Here is a 17,660-nt window from a genome sequence, read left to right on the forward strand (position 1 = left end):
AAGTCTGCTGAGAGGTAAATACAATCATGGAACATTTAAGGATGGGGACATATTCTGAAAAACATGTCATCCCAGGATTTTGTTACATGTATTTATATATACTAAGGTGTCTACAGTGTCACGAGGCAATATAATTTGATGTGACCAACACTGCACATGTGGTCCATGGCCAAGCATCACTATGTAGCACACAGCTGTGGCTAGAATGCTGCAGCTGCCTTGAAAGCTAAGACTGGCCAGACATGGTGATCAGCTGTTATTCTATGACACGGTGATCAGCAGTGCAGGCCTGCGATCTGCACTACTTGAGAGGCTGAGACAGGAGTACTACAAATTTGAGTCCAGACCTGACGATTAGTAAGACCCTGTCTCAAAAAGGAAGGATAGAAAGGGTACCTGGGAGGTCACTCAGTACTTCCTGTGTTCCATTCTCAATATCACCAAAATAATACTAGCAATGATAATAATGATGATGCATAGCAATTTTCAAATAATTACTGGGTTCCGGGCTGTACAAAGTAATTAAAACCAGTCAAAATGACTGCCTCAGACAAGCACAGGAAATTACATAATCATTCCCTCAATTTCTGGGAGAAATGTAAATAATCCCTTCACATCATCAGGTGATAGAATTCAACCTTTTTCTTTCTTTTACCCACCACCATCAATTAGACATCACACATTGGCCCGGTCATAATTGTTAAATGTCTAAGAAGAAATCGAAGCATCATAGCTAATGGAATGAATTTCTTGTGCACAAACTCTCCAGGGAAGCGAGAGAGTAGGAAAGGAAGGGGCTGGTGAACCAGTAATGGACACTTATGGAGGAGCATTGGCTCCCACAGTGGAGAGTCGGTCCCACAGTACCTTCATGATATCCTGCTTTTCGGGTACTGCACATTGCTGATAATCTCGGTGGCTAGGAAGCTTCTCTACAAACAAGCTAAACAAAAAGAAAACACATCCTCAGCATTATATGACAGCAAAAGCTTAATGACAGTATCTAATAAGAGGAGCAACCTTTTCAAAAATAGCATATTTAGTGACATTATTTAACCAGTAGTCTATCTACTTTTCCATTCAAGGTTGGCATTACAAGGTAGTTAAGCTCAGCAAACCAGGTACTGAAGCTAAGATGAAAGCCAGGATATGTCAGTGCTAAACAGACCAAGGCACTTTGGTCTTTCCCAGGTCCTGAGCACTTGATCCCACCTGAGCACCATCTGATTTCTTTATGCTGCTGGCAACAAAAAGCATGATTAAAAGAAAAAAAAAAAAACTTAAGAGTTTGAAAAGATCAGTGTAACTCCTTTCTCACCCTGGAAAAAGATTTGAATAATCACTGATGAATAAGTAACACTATTGGGTATATATCAAAAACTGTTACCTGAAAATGTATATATATACATATATATTTAAATAAGAAAACCAGAATCTACAGTTGATTTGGTGTTATTTTTCTATCAGAGAAATGTGTTATATTTCTTGAGAGAAACAAGATGCAAGGCAGAAGAAGGAAATCCCTGCAAACCAAGTGCCCTGCTCCCAGGGAAACAAAGCTACTTCTTCCACAAGGACAGAAAATTCTTTTTTTAATATTCACTGATGTATCCTAAAGAAAGTGCAAGTAGTCAGTACATCTGAAAAGTGAATGAGTAGTCCTTCCATGACAGATTAGAATGGGCTGTAAATACTATTTCTGCAGCTAATATTGAAGACATTACAATTACTGATTGTACTGTTTACAAACCACATGCACACATTCATCACGTCATGCTGCCTGATAATCAGGCCATGGGGAGACAGAAATGGCAACTTACCTTCCATTTCTCAGATGAGAAAATTAATGCATAGAGAAGCAGCATGAAAGTTGTTAGCTCTCTCAGACTTCATAACAATTAAAATCACAAATACTAAGAGCTAAAGGAATTTCCCAGAGATTCTTTTCCCCTAAGTCTTTCATTTGTAGAGAGGGCATTGAGGCCCAGAGACAGTAAGTGAGGCACAAATTACCACATCGCTAATGACATGAGAGAATTCAATCACTCTGAGTACTCAGTAACTCGGGCATGGTGGTTTCTCTCCTTTACCGCACTGAGGATTCCATACCAGTGTGAGCAAAACTGGAGCAGAAAGTGAAGAATGTATTATCTATTAATACCACAATGCAGACACAAAAAAGTTTTGCAAAGTTGTTGCTGTCAGTGGTAGGAGATAAACTTCAATTTCATATTTATTGCTTAAATTCCAAAATACAACTGATTTTTCCAGATAGGGTGAAGGTTTTCACTTATTATCTAAATGTCCAAGCTAAATATTCAAGGTAAGTACCTTAGAAATGTGTATGCTATGTGAACTGCTTTTTAATTTTGTCCTTGGTAGAATGACGGAATACAGTTTTTAAATTACTTTATCTGTTCAATTTCTCCAGTATATTCAGGGTAAGCTCCCCCTCCAAGGGTGAAATTGAAACTGTAAGGTATAAAATGAAAAGTACTCCATGATCTCCCTTGGATGTGGAATTTTAAAAAGCTGGCCTCAAGAAGCAGGAAGTACTTGCAGATTGGGGAGAGAGGGATGGGATTGGAAAGATGCTGGTCAAACGGCACAAAGTTTCAGTTCCGTTGGAGGAATAAATTCAGGAGGCTGTGTAGCAGTGTGTAACACTGTGACCATTATAAAACTTGCCATAACAATAGGCGTGAAGTATTCTCACTACTTAACAAATGGTAAGCATGTGAGGCAATGGGTATGTTAATTAGCTCGATTTAGTCATTCCACAATGTATACATCTATAGAAATACCACAAGTACACCATAAATATACATAATTACTTGTCAATTAAAATAAAATTAAAAGTAAACTAGTGAAATTAACCAACACATGATTTCAATTGAAACCAATAAAACATTTAGCTTAGAGTAAGTAATTATTGAGAAGAGATCTCTCTAGCCAGTTAATCTGCTAAACTGGTAAGAAAGTCCAAATCCCATTTCTGTTCATTCCTAAGCTATGTTACCAACAAATTCCTTGTGCGAAATATGTTATTTTTACATAGCTATTTTGATGTAGCCACTTTCATTCAACATTTTGAAAGCACTTCTGTACCTAGGATTCTTATGTAACAAAATAAATTGCTTTAAAGAATAGCAAGTCCTCTATGGAACTGAAGGCCTTCTCCCAGAATCACATCTCTTCTATGTTTCCCAACTTGTACTCAAGTCTCAGCCCATCATATTACATGTTTTAAATGTTGGTGACATGTCCTAGATGCTGTCGATGGACCTGAAGTAGGGCTTCTGCCTTCACAAAGCTTGCCATCCTGTGGGGAAGGACGAGCACGGAACAAGGAACTCCACTTGCGAAAAGTGAGACCCCCGGACCCCAGATCAGGGCTGATCTGCTGAGGGCCTCAACTCCTCTCTGACCTTCCACTCCCCACTGAGCCCCAGAGAGGGTGTCTGGGGGCCTTTCAGTTCATTCTTATGTAACTTAAAAAAGCCTTGGTATTTAATGTTTTGAGAAACAGTGCAATTGGTTTGAATATGAAAACTCTTCTGGAATCCCACACTGCCACCTGAAAATATCATGTGTCTTTTTTCTAATTGCTCATTTCAAAGGTCTCTAAAACCAATAAACAACAATTAAAGAAACACTTACGTTATAAATTTATTGTAAAGGACAAAGGCATTTTCCAAGTTTCCTTCTTCCAAATACACAGACGCCATCCTCTCCATTTCTACCCCTGACCTGAAGTAGCGGCGAGGTGTGATGTCTTCGTTGATGGTAATGTTGCAACCAAGCTTGCTTAGCGCACGGACCCGCTCTTCTGGGCTTAGGGAGACATCTGTGTGGTCAGGCATGGCAGCTAACTTTTTCTGCAAAGCAAAATTAAATACCTGACTACAGTAGGAAAAGAATATGGCAGATGAATGAATATACTTTATATGCTAAAAATCTGACATCAGGGAATCTTTTCATAAGAGTTAGTGATATGATCAAGCAAAGTCCTTACTTAAACACACCAAAAAGACACACATGTAAGATAACCTTACATTTTTAGGTAAGTAAGAACCTCTTTGTATTTCATGATAAAATTAGGTGGCAGTTCCTAGGTGTGTGCTTTAGGTGATTTTAGGTAAAATACTGTGGACCTCATCCATGCTCCCATGGACGTTCATGTGGAGCAGGCCCCGGATGAATCACTTCACAGAAGGGCTCTCATCCTTCTCTGAAGGGTCTCAAGGTGGTCACTGAATTCAGAATTACCCTCAGGATTTGAGTCCCTGCTGAATAGATCTAGTTTAATAAGAAATTTTCAGCCCCCCTCTCCATCTTCACAAATTAAAAGGAAAAAAAAACCCACCAAAATGTTCTGGAAAAGCATTTCCAAGCATTAAGAATCTCCAATCCCATTTTTTTTAAAATACGAAAAGCTGTTTGCCACATAATACTAATTATGCTGTTAATTAGTTCTTGATTGAGAAAATACTAGTAATAAATTAACTAAGAAAGTTGCAATTAGTACATTTCAATTTTATTTAAAAAAACCCGTGTTTATGTGCATTTGGAAACACATAAGGAGATATATTTTTCAGGTTAATTATTCAGTTATTCAGTAAAAAGTCAGTGCTTCAGAAAAAGCAAAAAAGAAAAGAGAAAAAGTCAAGAATTTTTTTCTATTAAGGGTCCAATAGCAAGTGTCTCAGGGTCTCTGTCACAGCTTGAATTGAACACTCCTGCTAGGAGAGCAGCCATAAGCAACATGGAAACAGGAGGCTGGCTGAGTTCCAAGCGGTGACTTTGACTCTATCCTTGAGCCAGTTTGCTTTCTCCTGATTTAGACTCCTGTGTCTCAAAGTATGGTCCATGAAACAGCAGCGTGAGCAACAAAGAGACCTCTTATAAAACTGCAGATTCCTCACGGGCCCTGCTTCAGGACCTCTGGAGGGAGGCTGGAGGGCGGACATTGTAACTCGCGCTCCCAGAGGCTCTCAAGCATGTGCCCACAGCCAAGAGATGCTCTCAGCTGGCCCACAGCCAAGCTCCCTGCCGGAGGCCTCCTCCATCAGTTAAATGTAGAGTGTACGTCCCACTGCAGTGTGGACAGAGCACCTGAATCAGGTCCTTAGAAAGCTATGAGAAAAAAGAAATCAACGTAGACAGTTTTAGTTTGGCATGAATTACTGAAAAGAGTATAGCAGATTCGCTGTCTGAAGCTTTTCCAGTGCCATCTGGTTTATTTTCATGATAGTTTTACAGCAAACAGAAACTCAAGGACCTAAAATGACTCTTGCTCCTCAAAGTTTAATATGTATAACCAGAAAGCCATAAACAAGTTTCTCAAGGTTTCAGTTAGTCAAAAGCAGGCCACTCCTCCTGCATCCGCTTTTATGCTTTTGACCTGGCCTGCAGAAACATGGGTGAGACTTCTGTGCAGTTTCTCCCTAGAAGCTTCCAGAGCTTGGGCTGCCTCTCCTGGAAGACCTAACGCTATCCTTTATATAGGAAAGCCAAGTCAACTAAGGACGAAGAGATAAAAGATGTGGCCTCTTCTGTTCTCCAGGGGAGTGAGAGGTCAGGCCTAAGTCACAAGGAATAAGGTGTGAATTCAGTTTGGGTCCTCACTGAGTGGGAATGTTTGATCTGTTCTCATTTGGGCAGAATTCTGCAAGTACAGAGGAATGACTGGTAGTAACATCAGTGCTCAGGCCATTCCTAAGAGACTTTGTGTCACGTTAAAACATGTTCCCTTTATTAGGAAACAAGTGCCGAAACACAGTTAGAGAAATTAGTTCCAGTGTTCTAAGCACCATAGTGGGACTGGGAACGTGGCTCAGTGGGAGACCATGGATTTAATCCTCAGCACCACAAAAGATAAATAAATAAAGCACAGTAGAGTAACCACAGACTATAATTTATTGAATATTTCAAAATAACTGGAAGGGTCCAAAAGCTTCTGACATGTAGAAATGATAAATGTTTGAGGAGAAAGAAATGTTAATTACCCAGATTTTATCATGACTTGCAGTATACACATATCAGTTTATCACACTGTATCCTACAATTATGGAAAAACATTCTATGACAATTTTTAAAAGTATAAGCCTTTTTAAAAAAAATATACTTGCTTTGATCCATATTCTATTGCACTATTCTTTTAGTTCTCTGAAGGATATTCTTTGGTTTTGTCTTTTTTCCAGTTTTGTTTTATTTTTCTAGTACTGGGGATTGAATTCATTATCTTTAAACTGAGCTAGATCTCTATTCCTTTTTCTATTTTTCATTTTTGAGACAAGGTCTCACTAAGGCCCTACACTGTCCCAGTGAAACTCAAAGTTGTGATCCTCTTGCCTCAGTCTCCCAGGTAGCTGGAATTACAAGCATGCACCACCATGCTCAGCTTGAAGGGTTCTGTAATTTCAGAGTAGCTGTCACAGGCTTCCCTGCAGAGCTGAGAATGGGAGATTGTGAACTTGAATCTTAGTCTTGACAAATGAGAATTTTCCAGTTGAGATGTCCGTAACGCTCCAGCAGTCTATCCGCTCTTCCCTAACCACATTCACCTATAATCTTCACCAGCATGAAATGACAATATTGTTACTAAACCACAGACAACTGCCTCAGTGACATAAAACAAAAGGCTGGGAAATAATCTATGGACATTAGAGCATCTTCTAAAGAGGCTTCCCATGTGCACAATACCTTCCCCCGCTTTATTAGTATACAGTCCACAATGAATCACAATTACTTCTGTACAAGTGTTTCCCAACCCTTATGAACTCCTTGAAGTTTTAAAAGAAATCATTTTCCATTCACTTCTTGTCTCTAGCATATTCCTTGAAACAGATTAGATAATCCCTAAGTGTGTCAAACAAAAAAGAGAAAATGGAGCTGAGGGGTCAGTGGAGGCCTGGATTCAATCCTCAACAGCAGAATGGAGAAGAGGAGGGAAGACAGAAAAGGCAGTTATACAACTATAATCACATTATTTTTAGTCCAGAAGATAAAAAAAAGGATTTCTTCTCTTCTGAATGATGTTACTCTTCTTAATTTAAAATTAATTTCAGAGATAAACTAGGAAATAACAAAAACCTTCTTCAATCTAGACATTTCTATGTGAGCATCATCGATTAAAAAAACATAAATTTCTGATGAAAAAGCCTTAGTCTTCATTTTATAGTGATAAATACAATAAAATTTTACCTATTTCTATTTCATGTTCTGGATAAACATATAAACCTGTGTGAATAATTCCTTCTTCTGCAGAGGTAGAAATGGGATGCTCTTTATTATTCCACTGTGAAAGGCCAACACGGGTTCACAAAGTGAAAATGTTCCTCCAACTCCCTCCCTCTCTAACATGTTTTGAATACAACTAAGCTCCTGTAAAGGACTTTCCTGGTCAAGAAACAATATTAGGTCACAATGTGTTTCAGTAAGAGCAGCCTTCCATTTCTCTATGTCCTGGTTCTATCCTTTGCATGCACAGAGTACTTCACAGACTGTTGCTCAAAGCAGTGCCCCTTTGTGAGTGAGTCAGGGAGTGTGGTCAGGAGGAGGTAAATGGCAGCTCATTCATCAAGCCACCATGACAGGCTGGGAACATGAAAAATATTGTCTCCAGTTATAAGGCACAATGTACCAAATCAGGACAACAGCAATTATATAACGTACCTATATTCACATTCCGAGACTGATCTGGGACACTTAATAAGTCTAAGTGATTCTAATGTCCCTGTTATTTCCTCCTCCGCACACTCTGGCGCACTCTCTTTCTAAGCTGTAACTAGAAAAAGTATGGCATCCTCTTGGTTAAAATGTAGCTACACAAAGTAACACATCCTGGGCAGTAAGGAGAAAAGTTAGAACAAGTTTCAGGTATGCAGCCACTGACACAGCACTGCAAACTAACATCCAGACGTGAGACATGTAAATGCTTTCCTTAGTAGCACACAGGTAAGTCTCCAGTTCTTATCCATGAAAACCTAAGTGTCCAAGAAGGTTAGGTACCTACCATGATGTCAGCTCAAAAATTCTTTCCAGTGTCTTTCCAAAGGGTCACCTTCCTAGTATCGAGACAAATTAAAATTTCACACTTTTATGGGGTAAAATTATTTTTAAACCTTGTGAAGTGGCTTTATTAGTCACTTCCTCAAAGGAGAAGACCAGACAGATCAATTTAAAGGAAAAAACCCAACCCTACAAATGCTAAACATCTTAAACAACTTGTGATTCACTGAATATTTGATCGGTTTCTTTGCTTGATTTTCAGCTTTCCAAGCACATGGAAAATACCAGGTGGTGTGACCTACCAGACAGTTCACGGTAAATGGCTGCTCCATGCTGTCCTGTCAGTCAAAGGAAGGCGTTTGCTGTCTCTTCTCTGTCACTTCATCTGTTTCAAAGACAAAAATCAAAGCTAAGGTTATTTGTGCAGAACCCCAGTCTCCAGTCCCAAACTTCATAGTCAAAAGAACATAAACACACTGAAATAACTTATATAACCAGGGTATTTAGAGAGGCTTTTGGAAATCTCTTCAGAAAACACAAAACTGTGGGTAGCTAGGGTTTCTTAAAAATTAACCTTTACAAATGGAGATGTGAAGGGAATTCATATTTACAATTGCTGGGTATTCCTTTATTTATAATTCCAAGCAAAGGTTTGACGTAGTAGTTTCATTTTCTTCAAAGAAAGAAAGAAGCACGTTCGGTTTAAGATAAGAACCTTGGGCCATGGACTCTACTTAGAGCCAGAATGGGTTTAAACTCAGCCTTGGAGCTGTGGTAGGCAAAATTCTAATGTGCCTGGGGCTCCTGCATGCAGGGATCTGTGAGTTTCTTTAATTCCCTGCAGACAAGACCTGTAACTGGCTTCTGACTGAACACAGAAAAGGTGACAGGCTGTTACTGCTGTGATTATTTTATGCTATGTTCCAAAGGTAAAGTGATATTGAAGACATATTAAGGTCCTTAGTCAGTGGATGTGAAATTGATCAAAAGGGGGATTGTCCTGAGTGATCCTGACCTAAGGAGGTGAGACTTTCGAAGAAAGGAGATGATCGTCTGCAGGCATTGGAGACCCAAATGCCATGTGTTTGGTAGCTACAAAAATTAATTCTGCCAGTAACCACTTGAACTTTGAAAAGAATCCCAAACCTCAGGCGGTCCCCTATCCTTGGTCAACACCTCCCTAAATGCTTTGAGAAACAAGGTAAGTAAGATGTGCCCAAGATGATTGACCTACCATGATTGAAACAACAGCATGGGTTGTCCTAAATCATTGAGTTCATGGAAATGTATAAAGATCTAATAGAAAACTAAATTGCTAAGTGTATGATCACGATTAAGCTATATATCTTTTCTGTACATCTGAAAAATGGAGAAGTAAAGTATGCACATCATGAATTATATGTTAGCATATAAAGTTCCTAGAATAGTTCCTGGCATAGTCAATATTTTATAAATGTTAGCTACCATTAGAATTTTTATTTTTCATATGAAGAAACTGTGGCTAAAAAAAGTAACAGAGTTCAAAAGTTACTCAATACAAGTTGGCCCCTCCTTTCTGTGCTAAGGTAGGTCACATTCTGCATCACCACTTTCTGCTTTCTAGAGTTATTGTGATCTTTACACCTCAGTGTAATCAGGTGACTTTGGACTTATACCTCCTCATTGAGTTTTTCACCTATGAGACAGAAGGAGCTATATCCTCCTTAGTTACAATAGTCTGCCCTCCAACATTCTCAGAATTAGATCAATCAAACCCTCTCAGCTATTTGCTGGCCCAAATCTATGGCTGAGCACCCTTTCAAGGAACTCACCCCACCTTCCGAGTTTTGTCTCTTCGCATTGTCTCTGGCCATTCCTAGAGTAAAAACTCTAAGCCCAAAGGATACAAAAATTCCAAGCAAGAAACCAGCACTGGGAGAGAGAGCCACATAATGAGTTTGAAAATTCAGGCACTGAGTACAGAGATACCAACTGGGAAATTACTGCTTTTCAGTGAGAAGAAATGCACCAGGGAAAAAAAGTTAAAAAGACAAAGTCCTTTGCGGGAATGGAGGGGCAGAAAAGGGAACAAGGAAATGCTGGTCACTAGTTGACTTTGGCCTTATAAAGGGCAGACACATTTCTTTTAAAAGCTACTCCAGCCTTTAAATGAGCAGCCTTGTCATCAGGGTTGTGCTGATGAGGTGTGAACAGAAGTGACGCTGTCAATGTCTGGACCTGCCTTGCAAAGGAAGGGACATGGATTTCTCCCTGCCAAATGCTTTGAGTTGTCTCAATCCTGCCCAATGAGGCCCAATCCTGCCAAAGGCAGCCCCTGGTTACATGCAGCCCACACCTCGCCTGGCCCCAGCCTCAGCAGTGTGCGCCCACCTCCCCACCTTTCTCCAGGCAAAGGAAAGCCCTGTGTAAGCCTTCCCTCCTTCCTCCCCTGCTCATCTACTGTCCAGCCTATAAAATCCCACTTCTCCATCTAGAAGGTTCAGATTTCTTTAAAATCAGTACCACACAGGCCCTCCAACTATAGATATTGGAAACTACAGCCCCAAAGGCTATGTCTGGTTGTCAGATAGGTTCAGTTTGGTCATCAGAATAAACTTTAAGCTTTATCAACATTTGCAACTTGAATGATTTCACAATTTAAAAAATGTTTCCAGCCTTGTATTTATGTAAGAGACTCTAGCACCACTGGCCTAGGGCCCAGGCCCTGCACCTTTCTTGTTCCAGCAGTAGACTAACCAAACAGGATGCTGAGCCTCTGATCAGGAAATCAAAGCCATTTCATTGATGTTCTTCTTTTCCGGTAGGAAGAAAGATGCACAATTTAAGTGCTATGACAGTAAGCAAGTGGTTCCTCGGGGAAGGAAGCAATCATGTACATTCACCCAGGAAAGTCCTCAGGAGCCCGCAGGGCTGCTTTCTCCAATTCCCCACACTTCAGTGACCACCAAGGGGAAGACAAGAAGAAGATGATCGCAAGTGCCAAAGATAAAATAAACACTGCCGTTTGGAGAAGCAGAAATGCACTGAAGCAGAAAGGCAAAGATGGGGAAAACCCAGAATGATCCAGAAATAAAATATAACATTTTACCCAAGAGGAGGACCCAGGTACCCCAAAGCACACTGAGCAAACACAGCCTCTCCGTGGACCAGCCTGGCTAGGAGCTCGGCTCTGCGGTTTATTAGTTGGGGATCTTTACAGTCCTCATCACATCACATGAAGCTTGCAAGTGACAGGAAATCGTTCACCAGGACCGTGAGATTTCATTTCAGCCTGCCCCCTAACTTCCACCCCAGCAAAACCCACATCTTTGAGGCTTGATAACATCTAACCTACAGACATGTGGCATTTTAACCTGTCAGATACCTTTGAGAAGATCTTTTTTACAATTCCTGCTTTCTTGTTTTTATCCCCAGCTGTTTTTTCCCCAAAGATGCAACTATTTTTCCTGTATAAAGTGACATTTCACAGAGGTCTTCTCCCTGTTAATCCTGAAACACAGAGCTTGGGCACCTCTGTGTTGGAAGCATGTATGTTTACCATGAGCACAGGGAGCCCAGCTGACAAGTAGCTTCCAGAGCCCAGTGAGCTGACAAAGGCCCCGAGAGGTGGGGGTTACTCTCTACCCATCAAGGGCAGCCTTCCCAAATCAGTGTCTAACTCAGCTCCCTCAAGACACTATGGTGAAGCTGTATGATTCTGCTTTTAAAACAAACAGCAAGCCAGGGGTGGTGGTGCATGCCTATAATTCCAGTATTTGGGAGGTTGAAGCAGAAAGATTTCAAGTTTAAATCCAGCCTGGATAATTTAGCAAGACCTTGACTCATAACAATAAGTTAAAAAAAAGATCTGGGAATGTAGCTCAATGAAGTCAATGTAGCTGAATTAAAGTGCTAATACACACACACACACACACACACACACACACACACACACAGGATGCCAAGAACAAGCAGATAAAATTATTTGAACAAGCACAGTGCTTATTTTTAGCTTTATTTTTTCTTTCTTCCTCTCTCCCTCTCTCCCCATTTGAAATGTTCTGTGTATTTTCTTGTCTGTCTGTCCGTCTGTCTCTCTCTCTCTCTCTCTCTCTCTCTCTCTCTCTCTCTGTCTCTCTCTCTGTCTCTCTCTGCAGGGCTAGGGATCTCACCTGGGGCCTCTCACATGCTAGGCAAATGCTCCAACCACTTGGCTCTCCCCTTAGTTCAGTCCAATTGTGTGACTAGTATCATTTCGTTATTTTTTTAAACTTTGTTTGTTTGCAGCTAAGCTCAAATCCTGACCCACTTTCACACATAAAGCAACATTTTCCAGAACACAAAGACCACCAAACAGTGAGCAGTCTCTCCCGAGACTGGGCACTCCACAAAGTGCTGATGACACCATCACCAGGACGTGTCCTGTCCTCCCTGAGTTCCACACTGCTCTGGATACAAGGTGTGGCTCGCCAGCAGCTGACAGAACCCAGAACACCCCATGCCACCTCTGGAGTCTCATTACTAATCAGTCAAACATAGTTTTTCTCTTCCCCACTGGGTCACAGCCAGGTTTTCCAGAAAGTACACAGTGCAGTTATTCAGTTGAAAATACCTAAAGAAAATTATTGTAATCTAGGCTGTGGGTTGCGGGTTGCAGACTGGGGCCTGCTTTAGGAAAAGAAACACTTTGGTTTCACCTTTTTGTCTATTTTGAAAGATTCTAAAAATTCAGACACAAAATCAAAAAATCACTTTTATTTTCTTAGACATATCTGTGTTATCTGTAAATCAGAAATGTGCTATAACCCAGGAGATACTTTATCTGTGCTAAAACAATGGTAAGACAAAAATATAATTTTTAAGGCTATAATTTATCAATTTAAAATTAAAACAAAATAAAAAAATTAAGACTATCAGACTCAGTAAGTTTATCTTTAAGTGACTCCAAATACCAAAAAGGAAGTCTCTAGGGAAATACAAGATACTGTGAGCTAAATGTTCCAGGGCACAGCAGGGACCAACCTCACTAGAGAAACTTATTAGCATGTTAGAAATAATTCTTATTACATATTTTATATAATTTTAAGTACTGCATAAGAGTATCTGTTACATGCCAGGTATATTCCAGGGCAGGTGTTGGGCATCAAGAGTGCTTTCGATGTGATTAACTCATAAAGATGTGGTTGCTTCGGAAAAGTGTATTTAATAAACTTTAAGCTTGTTCTAGGCTATCATAGGGGCAATCCACACACATTTTTGGCTACAAAATAAGTATTTTTGCATAGTTCAATAAAATTTTTTTTCCTATTACTAGGACAAAGTGATTGGGTGCCCTAAGTACTTAGTAGTTTAATAGTCATTGACTACACCCCCTACAAACACCCCCACTTCATCCTAGCAGCCAGGACCATTAGAGATACTCACTTTCCTAGGCTCCTTTGGCTGGTGGGCAAGTGACCAAGTCTTAGACAGTAGAACCAGAGGGGAAATCCACTGAGAGAATTGTGTAAGAAATCTTACACAGGGACATGTGTCTTTTCACCAGCTAGAAAAGCATTTTCCTATAAGTCTTGGAACACAGCAGCCCTCTCGCACCCCAGCAGGGTCAATTCCAAAGAGCAGCTATGTGTGGATTGCAGAACCCAGCACAGGAGGAACCTGGCTCCTTCCCCCCACTGTTGAGCTGATGATCTTACCCGGCAACCTTTCTCCTCTGAATTGTTATTAAGACAATAAATGTGATTATTTAAGGTCATGGTAGGCTTCTGTAACATACTGCCCAATTGATCTGTCTGGCAATATAAGGAAATCTTCACTATGGCAATCCTATGATAAAAGAAAAGACCTGGCTCTGAATAGTTAAAATAGTACCCCCCCCCAAAAAAAAGAAACGATAATACTAATACTAAAATTTTGTGAGATTCAGTCAGTGAAGAGAATAAAGCCTTTTGATCAGCTAGATGAAATGAAGAGCAAAACAGATATCACAGTGACATGGACCATTAATAGACAGCTTTCCTTCCTCAGTTAACTGAAATAATGCATTCTATATGTGACCTCACAGGGCTCTAACAACAATCTTTTCCAATAAAAAGCAGAGGCTGGCACAGTGGTGCATCCCTGCCTGTAATCACAACTACTGGGGAGGCTGAGGCAGGAGGATCCTGAGTTTGAGGTTAGACCCTGTCAAGAACCTGTCTCAAAATACAAAAACGGTGATGAAAACATCATTACCATAATCTAGACTTTATAAACATGAAAACTCAAACCTAGAAGATGTGGGAAACGAGTTAAATGGTGGAGCGGTACTCAACACTAGCCATGTGGTGGTAGCGACAGCTCATATCTAAACGTATAAGTGGATCTCAGGGGAGGTTCAGTCACAGGACCTGGTACAAAATGATGGCATTTACTGTAAAAATGGAGACTGAAGTTCAGAATGACACACGATTCGTAACCTTCTCCTTGCCAAAGAGATAAACGGGCATTCCGTTCACTTTATCTGTAGGCATACGATTCGGTGTCTGTGGAGTGACTGCAGCATATACAGTTAGGAGGTTCAAATGCATGACTAGTCTACCAGGACACGCTCAGTTTAGAGTATTTGCTGGCTAGAAGTTCTGAATTTTATGATGTCAAATGGCATTTTCATATGCTTACAAATGTACTAATTTAGGATTCTGGTTTTTTTAAAGTGTGAATAATGTGCATTACAAGCCATTTAGTAAAGGAAGTTGAGGTGTCAAGGAGAAACTCCTATGTGCACATAGATATTTTATATCATCAGTCCATATTGGAACACTGATTTTGTTCTACTGCTGTTGAAGCACTAAACATTCAGGTGGGCTTGGTGGTGTGTGCCTGTAATCTGAGCATTTTGGGAGGCTGAGGCAGGAGGATCAAGAGTTGAAGCTCAGCCTGGGCAGCTCAGTGAGGCCCTCTCAGAATAAAAAATAATGCAAGAGCTGAGATGTAGCTCAGTGTGAGAGCTCTGGGTTCAATCCACAGCATGAAGGAAGGGAGAGAGGGAGGGAAGGAGAGAAGGAGAGAAAGAGAGGGGAAGAAAGGGAGGGAGGGAGGGAGGAGAAGAAAGACAAGCAGACACGAAGTTCTGGGAAACTATGCATTCTAATATGTCACTAAACTTTAATGTACATTTTATTATACTTCCCCATTTTATTCCAATTTATTTTTAAGAAAATACTATTTGAAAGATAACTTATTTCAATAAAACATATAATGGGTCATAAATAAAATTTTTAAATGACAACATTTCCTTACATGCCAGTTGCCTAAATCTCAGAGATGGGGCATGTCCATGGGCATAACTGTTCTTCAACAAATGAATTTAGTCCCACACCACTGCTCCCACACAGACGACAGCCATCCTAAAATCCTTCTCCGTGGCTTCTCCAAAGTTCTCCCACCACAGAATCTTCCCATTCAGCAGGTGCCAGTGCTTAGTTCATTCCCGCCTTTCTCGAGGCAGTGCCTTCAATACAGCGGACCAAAGCCAAAAACAGCCATGTATTTCTACAGCATTCCCTGGAAACCCACTGTAAAACCCTTCAAGAGGCCTTTCACCAGCAGTCACTGGAAAGTGACCCTCCGCTGTTCCCATTTGCTTCTCACTCTCTCCCTATTTGTCCAGCAGCCAGTGGGTTCCTAAGTGTGACGTGATGTTTCCTGAGCACAGTTGCGGGACCACCTGCGCCCTAATAACTCAGAGAAAGGAGTGAGTTGCTGGCATCAATAGAGTTTTAGATCCCTCTGAGTCAGAAATTCTGAAAAGGATGTGCTTTAGGCCTCTGTTTTACAAAGCAACCTAGGATATCTTTATGCACATTAACACTTGAGATATTACATCAAATAAAAGTACTTTGATAGTTACCAATAACCTTCTAAATGCCTAACCCTCTATCACTGAATTTTCTCTACAAGTGCCTCTGATTCTGCTGCTATGAACTAGAGGGATTTCTTTTTCTCTCCCTCACCCCTCAATTTGCATCTCAAATGCTAATTATCCATCTTTCCTCTTGACATAGCCACATCCTATAGGACACTTTTTTTTGTTGTTTTGGTGTCAGTTTGATTTGAGTTTTGGCAGTGTGGTATCAAATGTCCTCACTTCCATCTGGACACCTGCATGGGATTTCTCATTCACTATGTCCCAAGAATATACACCTCTTTCCCATAAAACTGCTAGCTCCAAATATATGCATTTACACATACATTCATTCAACATTATTACTGAGCCCTACTTTCCCTAGAAGCCAATGATACAACAGAGAGCAAAGAGACAGACATACCTGACTGTGTAGCCCTTACACTCTGTCAGAGGCAAAGGCTAGAGCAGTGAGGTAAAAATATTAAACAATCGCCCACACGGTAGCATAGTAACAAGACAGGTAACTGCAGAAAACAGCAAGAACTAGATATTTTCTAGCAAAAGCACATCAAAAATATCAGCGTGGCCTCCTTGACCCAACAAGGACCCTAAATCATGGATCTGTCTGATTTCCAGTGATGTTAACATTACCATTTATTGTCACGTGTGTCATTTTTTCTCTGGTAAAGATATTATTTTTCTCAGTGTCATTAAAAAGCATTTTGTAGTTATTTTGAGACTATGCAAATATTCCCCAATAATTTTAGCAACTAAAGATGATTTTTTCCTGAAATGATTATCACTGTGATGCTTGAAAATGATGGTTTGTCTATTTTTATCATTTTGGGCACATTCATTAGATTAGTTAGAATTTATTATTTTATTTTTACATAATGTTTTAAAAATATCAAATGGATTTATCCCCACATATACACGCACACTCTGAAGCCTGGGGTCAAACCTAGGACTTTGCCCATGATAAGCAAGCACTCTAGCACTGAGCTACACACTCAGGCCAGGTATTTTTTTATGGTAGCTAGGTTCCGTAACATTCATTAAACACTATGATATCAACAGCAAACACATTAAATATGCTTACCCTCTTTTCTTCTGACACACCTAGACATTTTTAGATAAATAGCTTCGATAAATGTGAAATTTTATTTTTATGTTAACAATGAGACAAACATGGTTTCTTTTTACCACTAGGTAAGATGGCCTCTGTCTTAGTTACTTTTTACTCGTCGCTGAGACAAAATACCTGAAGCCCAAAGTTGGGAAAGGAAAGGTTTATTTCTTACACGTTTTGGAGGTTTCAGTCCACACTCAGTTGGCTCCAAGACAGGCAGGCATGGCTGGACCGCTGTTCATGGCAGCTGCAAACAGCAAACTCGAACCAGCAAAGAGCAAAACACACCTTCTTCCTGCCATTACATCACATCCTGGCTCCACCCCTATGTGGGTGGAGCACTGACACCATCAATCCAAGCACTGTACAATGAACCATCACAAGTGAACAATGCAAACTCATGAGGCCTGGGGGACACAAACATAAACCATGACAGCCTCAAACTGGTCTCCTCAAGTATATTTAAGTTCTTATTTAATTCTCAACTCTGGCTCATAATGTGATATTTGCTCAAAATGGGCACTCAGTTTGTATTTGCAAATGGTAATAGCCTAGGAATGAGGGGTGTGGTAGTCAAGGTTTACAAGGAAAATAATTTAACACAGGAACACATAATTTATGGAATTATTTTATAATAGTAACCTAAAGAGT

At 40.2% G+C, this 17,660-nt stretch overlaps 1 protein-coding gene across 4 annotated transcripts in view; it reads right to left on the minus strand.

The window, feature by feature from the left end:
• Stambpl1 (STAM binding protein like 1) overlaps nucleotides 1–17,660 on the minus strand; it is a 42,461-nt gene that overhangs the window by 13,640 nt on the left and 11,161 nt on the right. For all 4 annotated transcript variants that reach the window (XM_003473795.5, XM_005005292.4, XM_005005291.4 and 1 more), the window contains 3 exons: nucleotides 8,316–8,398; nucleotides 3,661–3,878; nucleotides 868–943 (listed from right to left, as the gene is read on the minus strand). In XM_003473795.5, the coding sequence (XP_003473843.1) occupies nucleotides 868–943; nucleotides 3,661–3,878; nucleotides 8,316–8,345 (324 nt within the window). In that variant the 5' untranslated portion in view covers nucleotides 8,346–8,398. The remainder of the gene's footprint in view (nucleotides 1–867; nucleotides 944–3,660; nucleotides 3,879–8,315; nucleotides 8,399–17,660) is intronic.

Source organism: Cavia porcellus, unplaced genomic scaffold (assembly GCF_034190915.1).
Source record: "Cavia porcellus strain 051 isolate PalLab524CR breed Dunkin Hartley unplaced genomic scaffold, mCavPor4.1 scaffold_28, whole genome shotgun sequence".
NCBI lineage: Eukaryota > Metazoa > Chordata > Mammalia > Rodentia > Caviidae > Cavia > Cavia porcellus.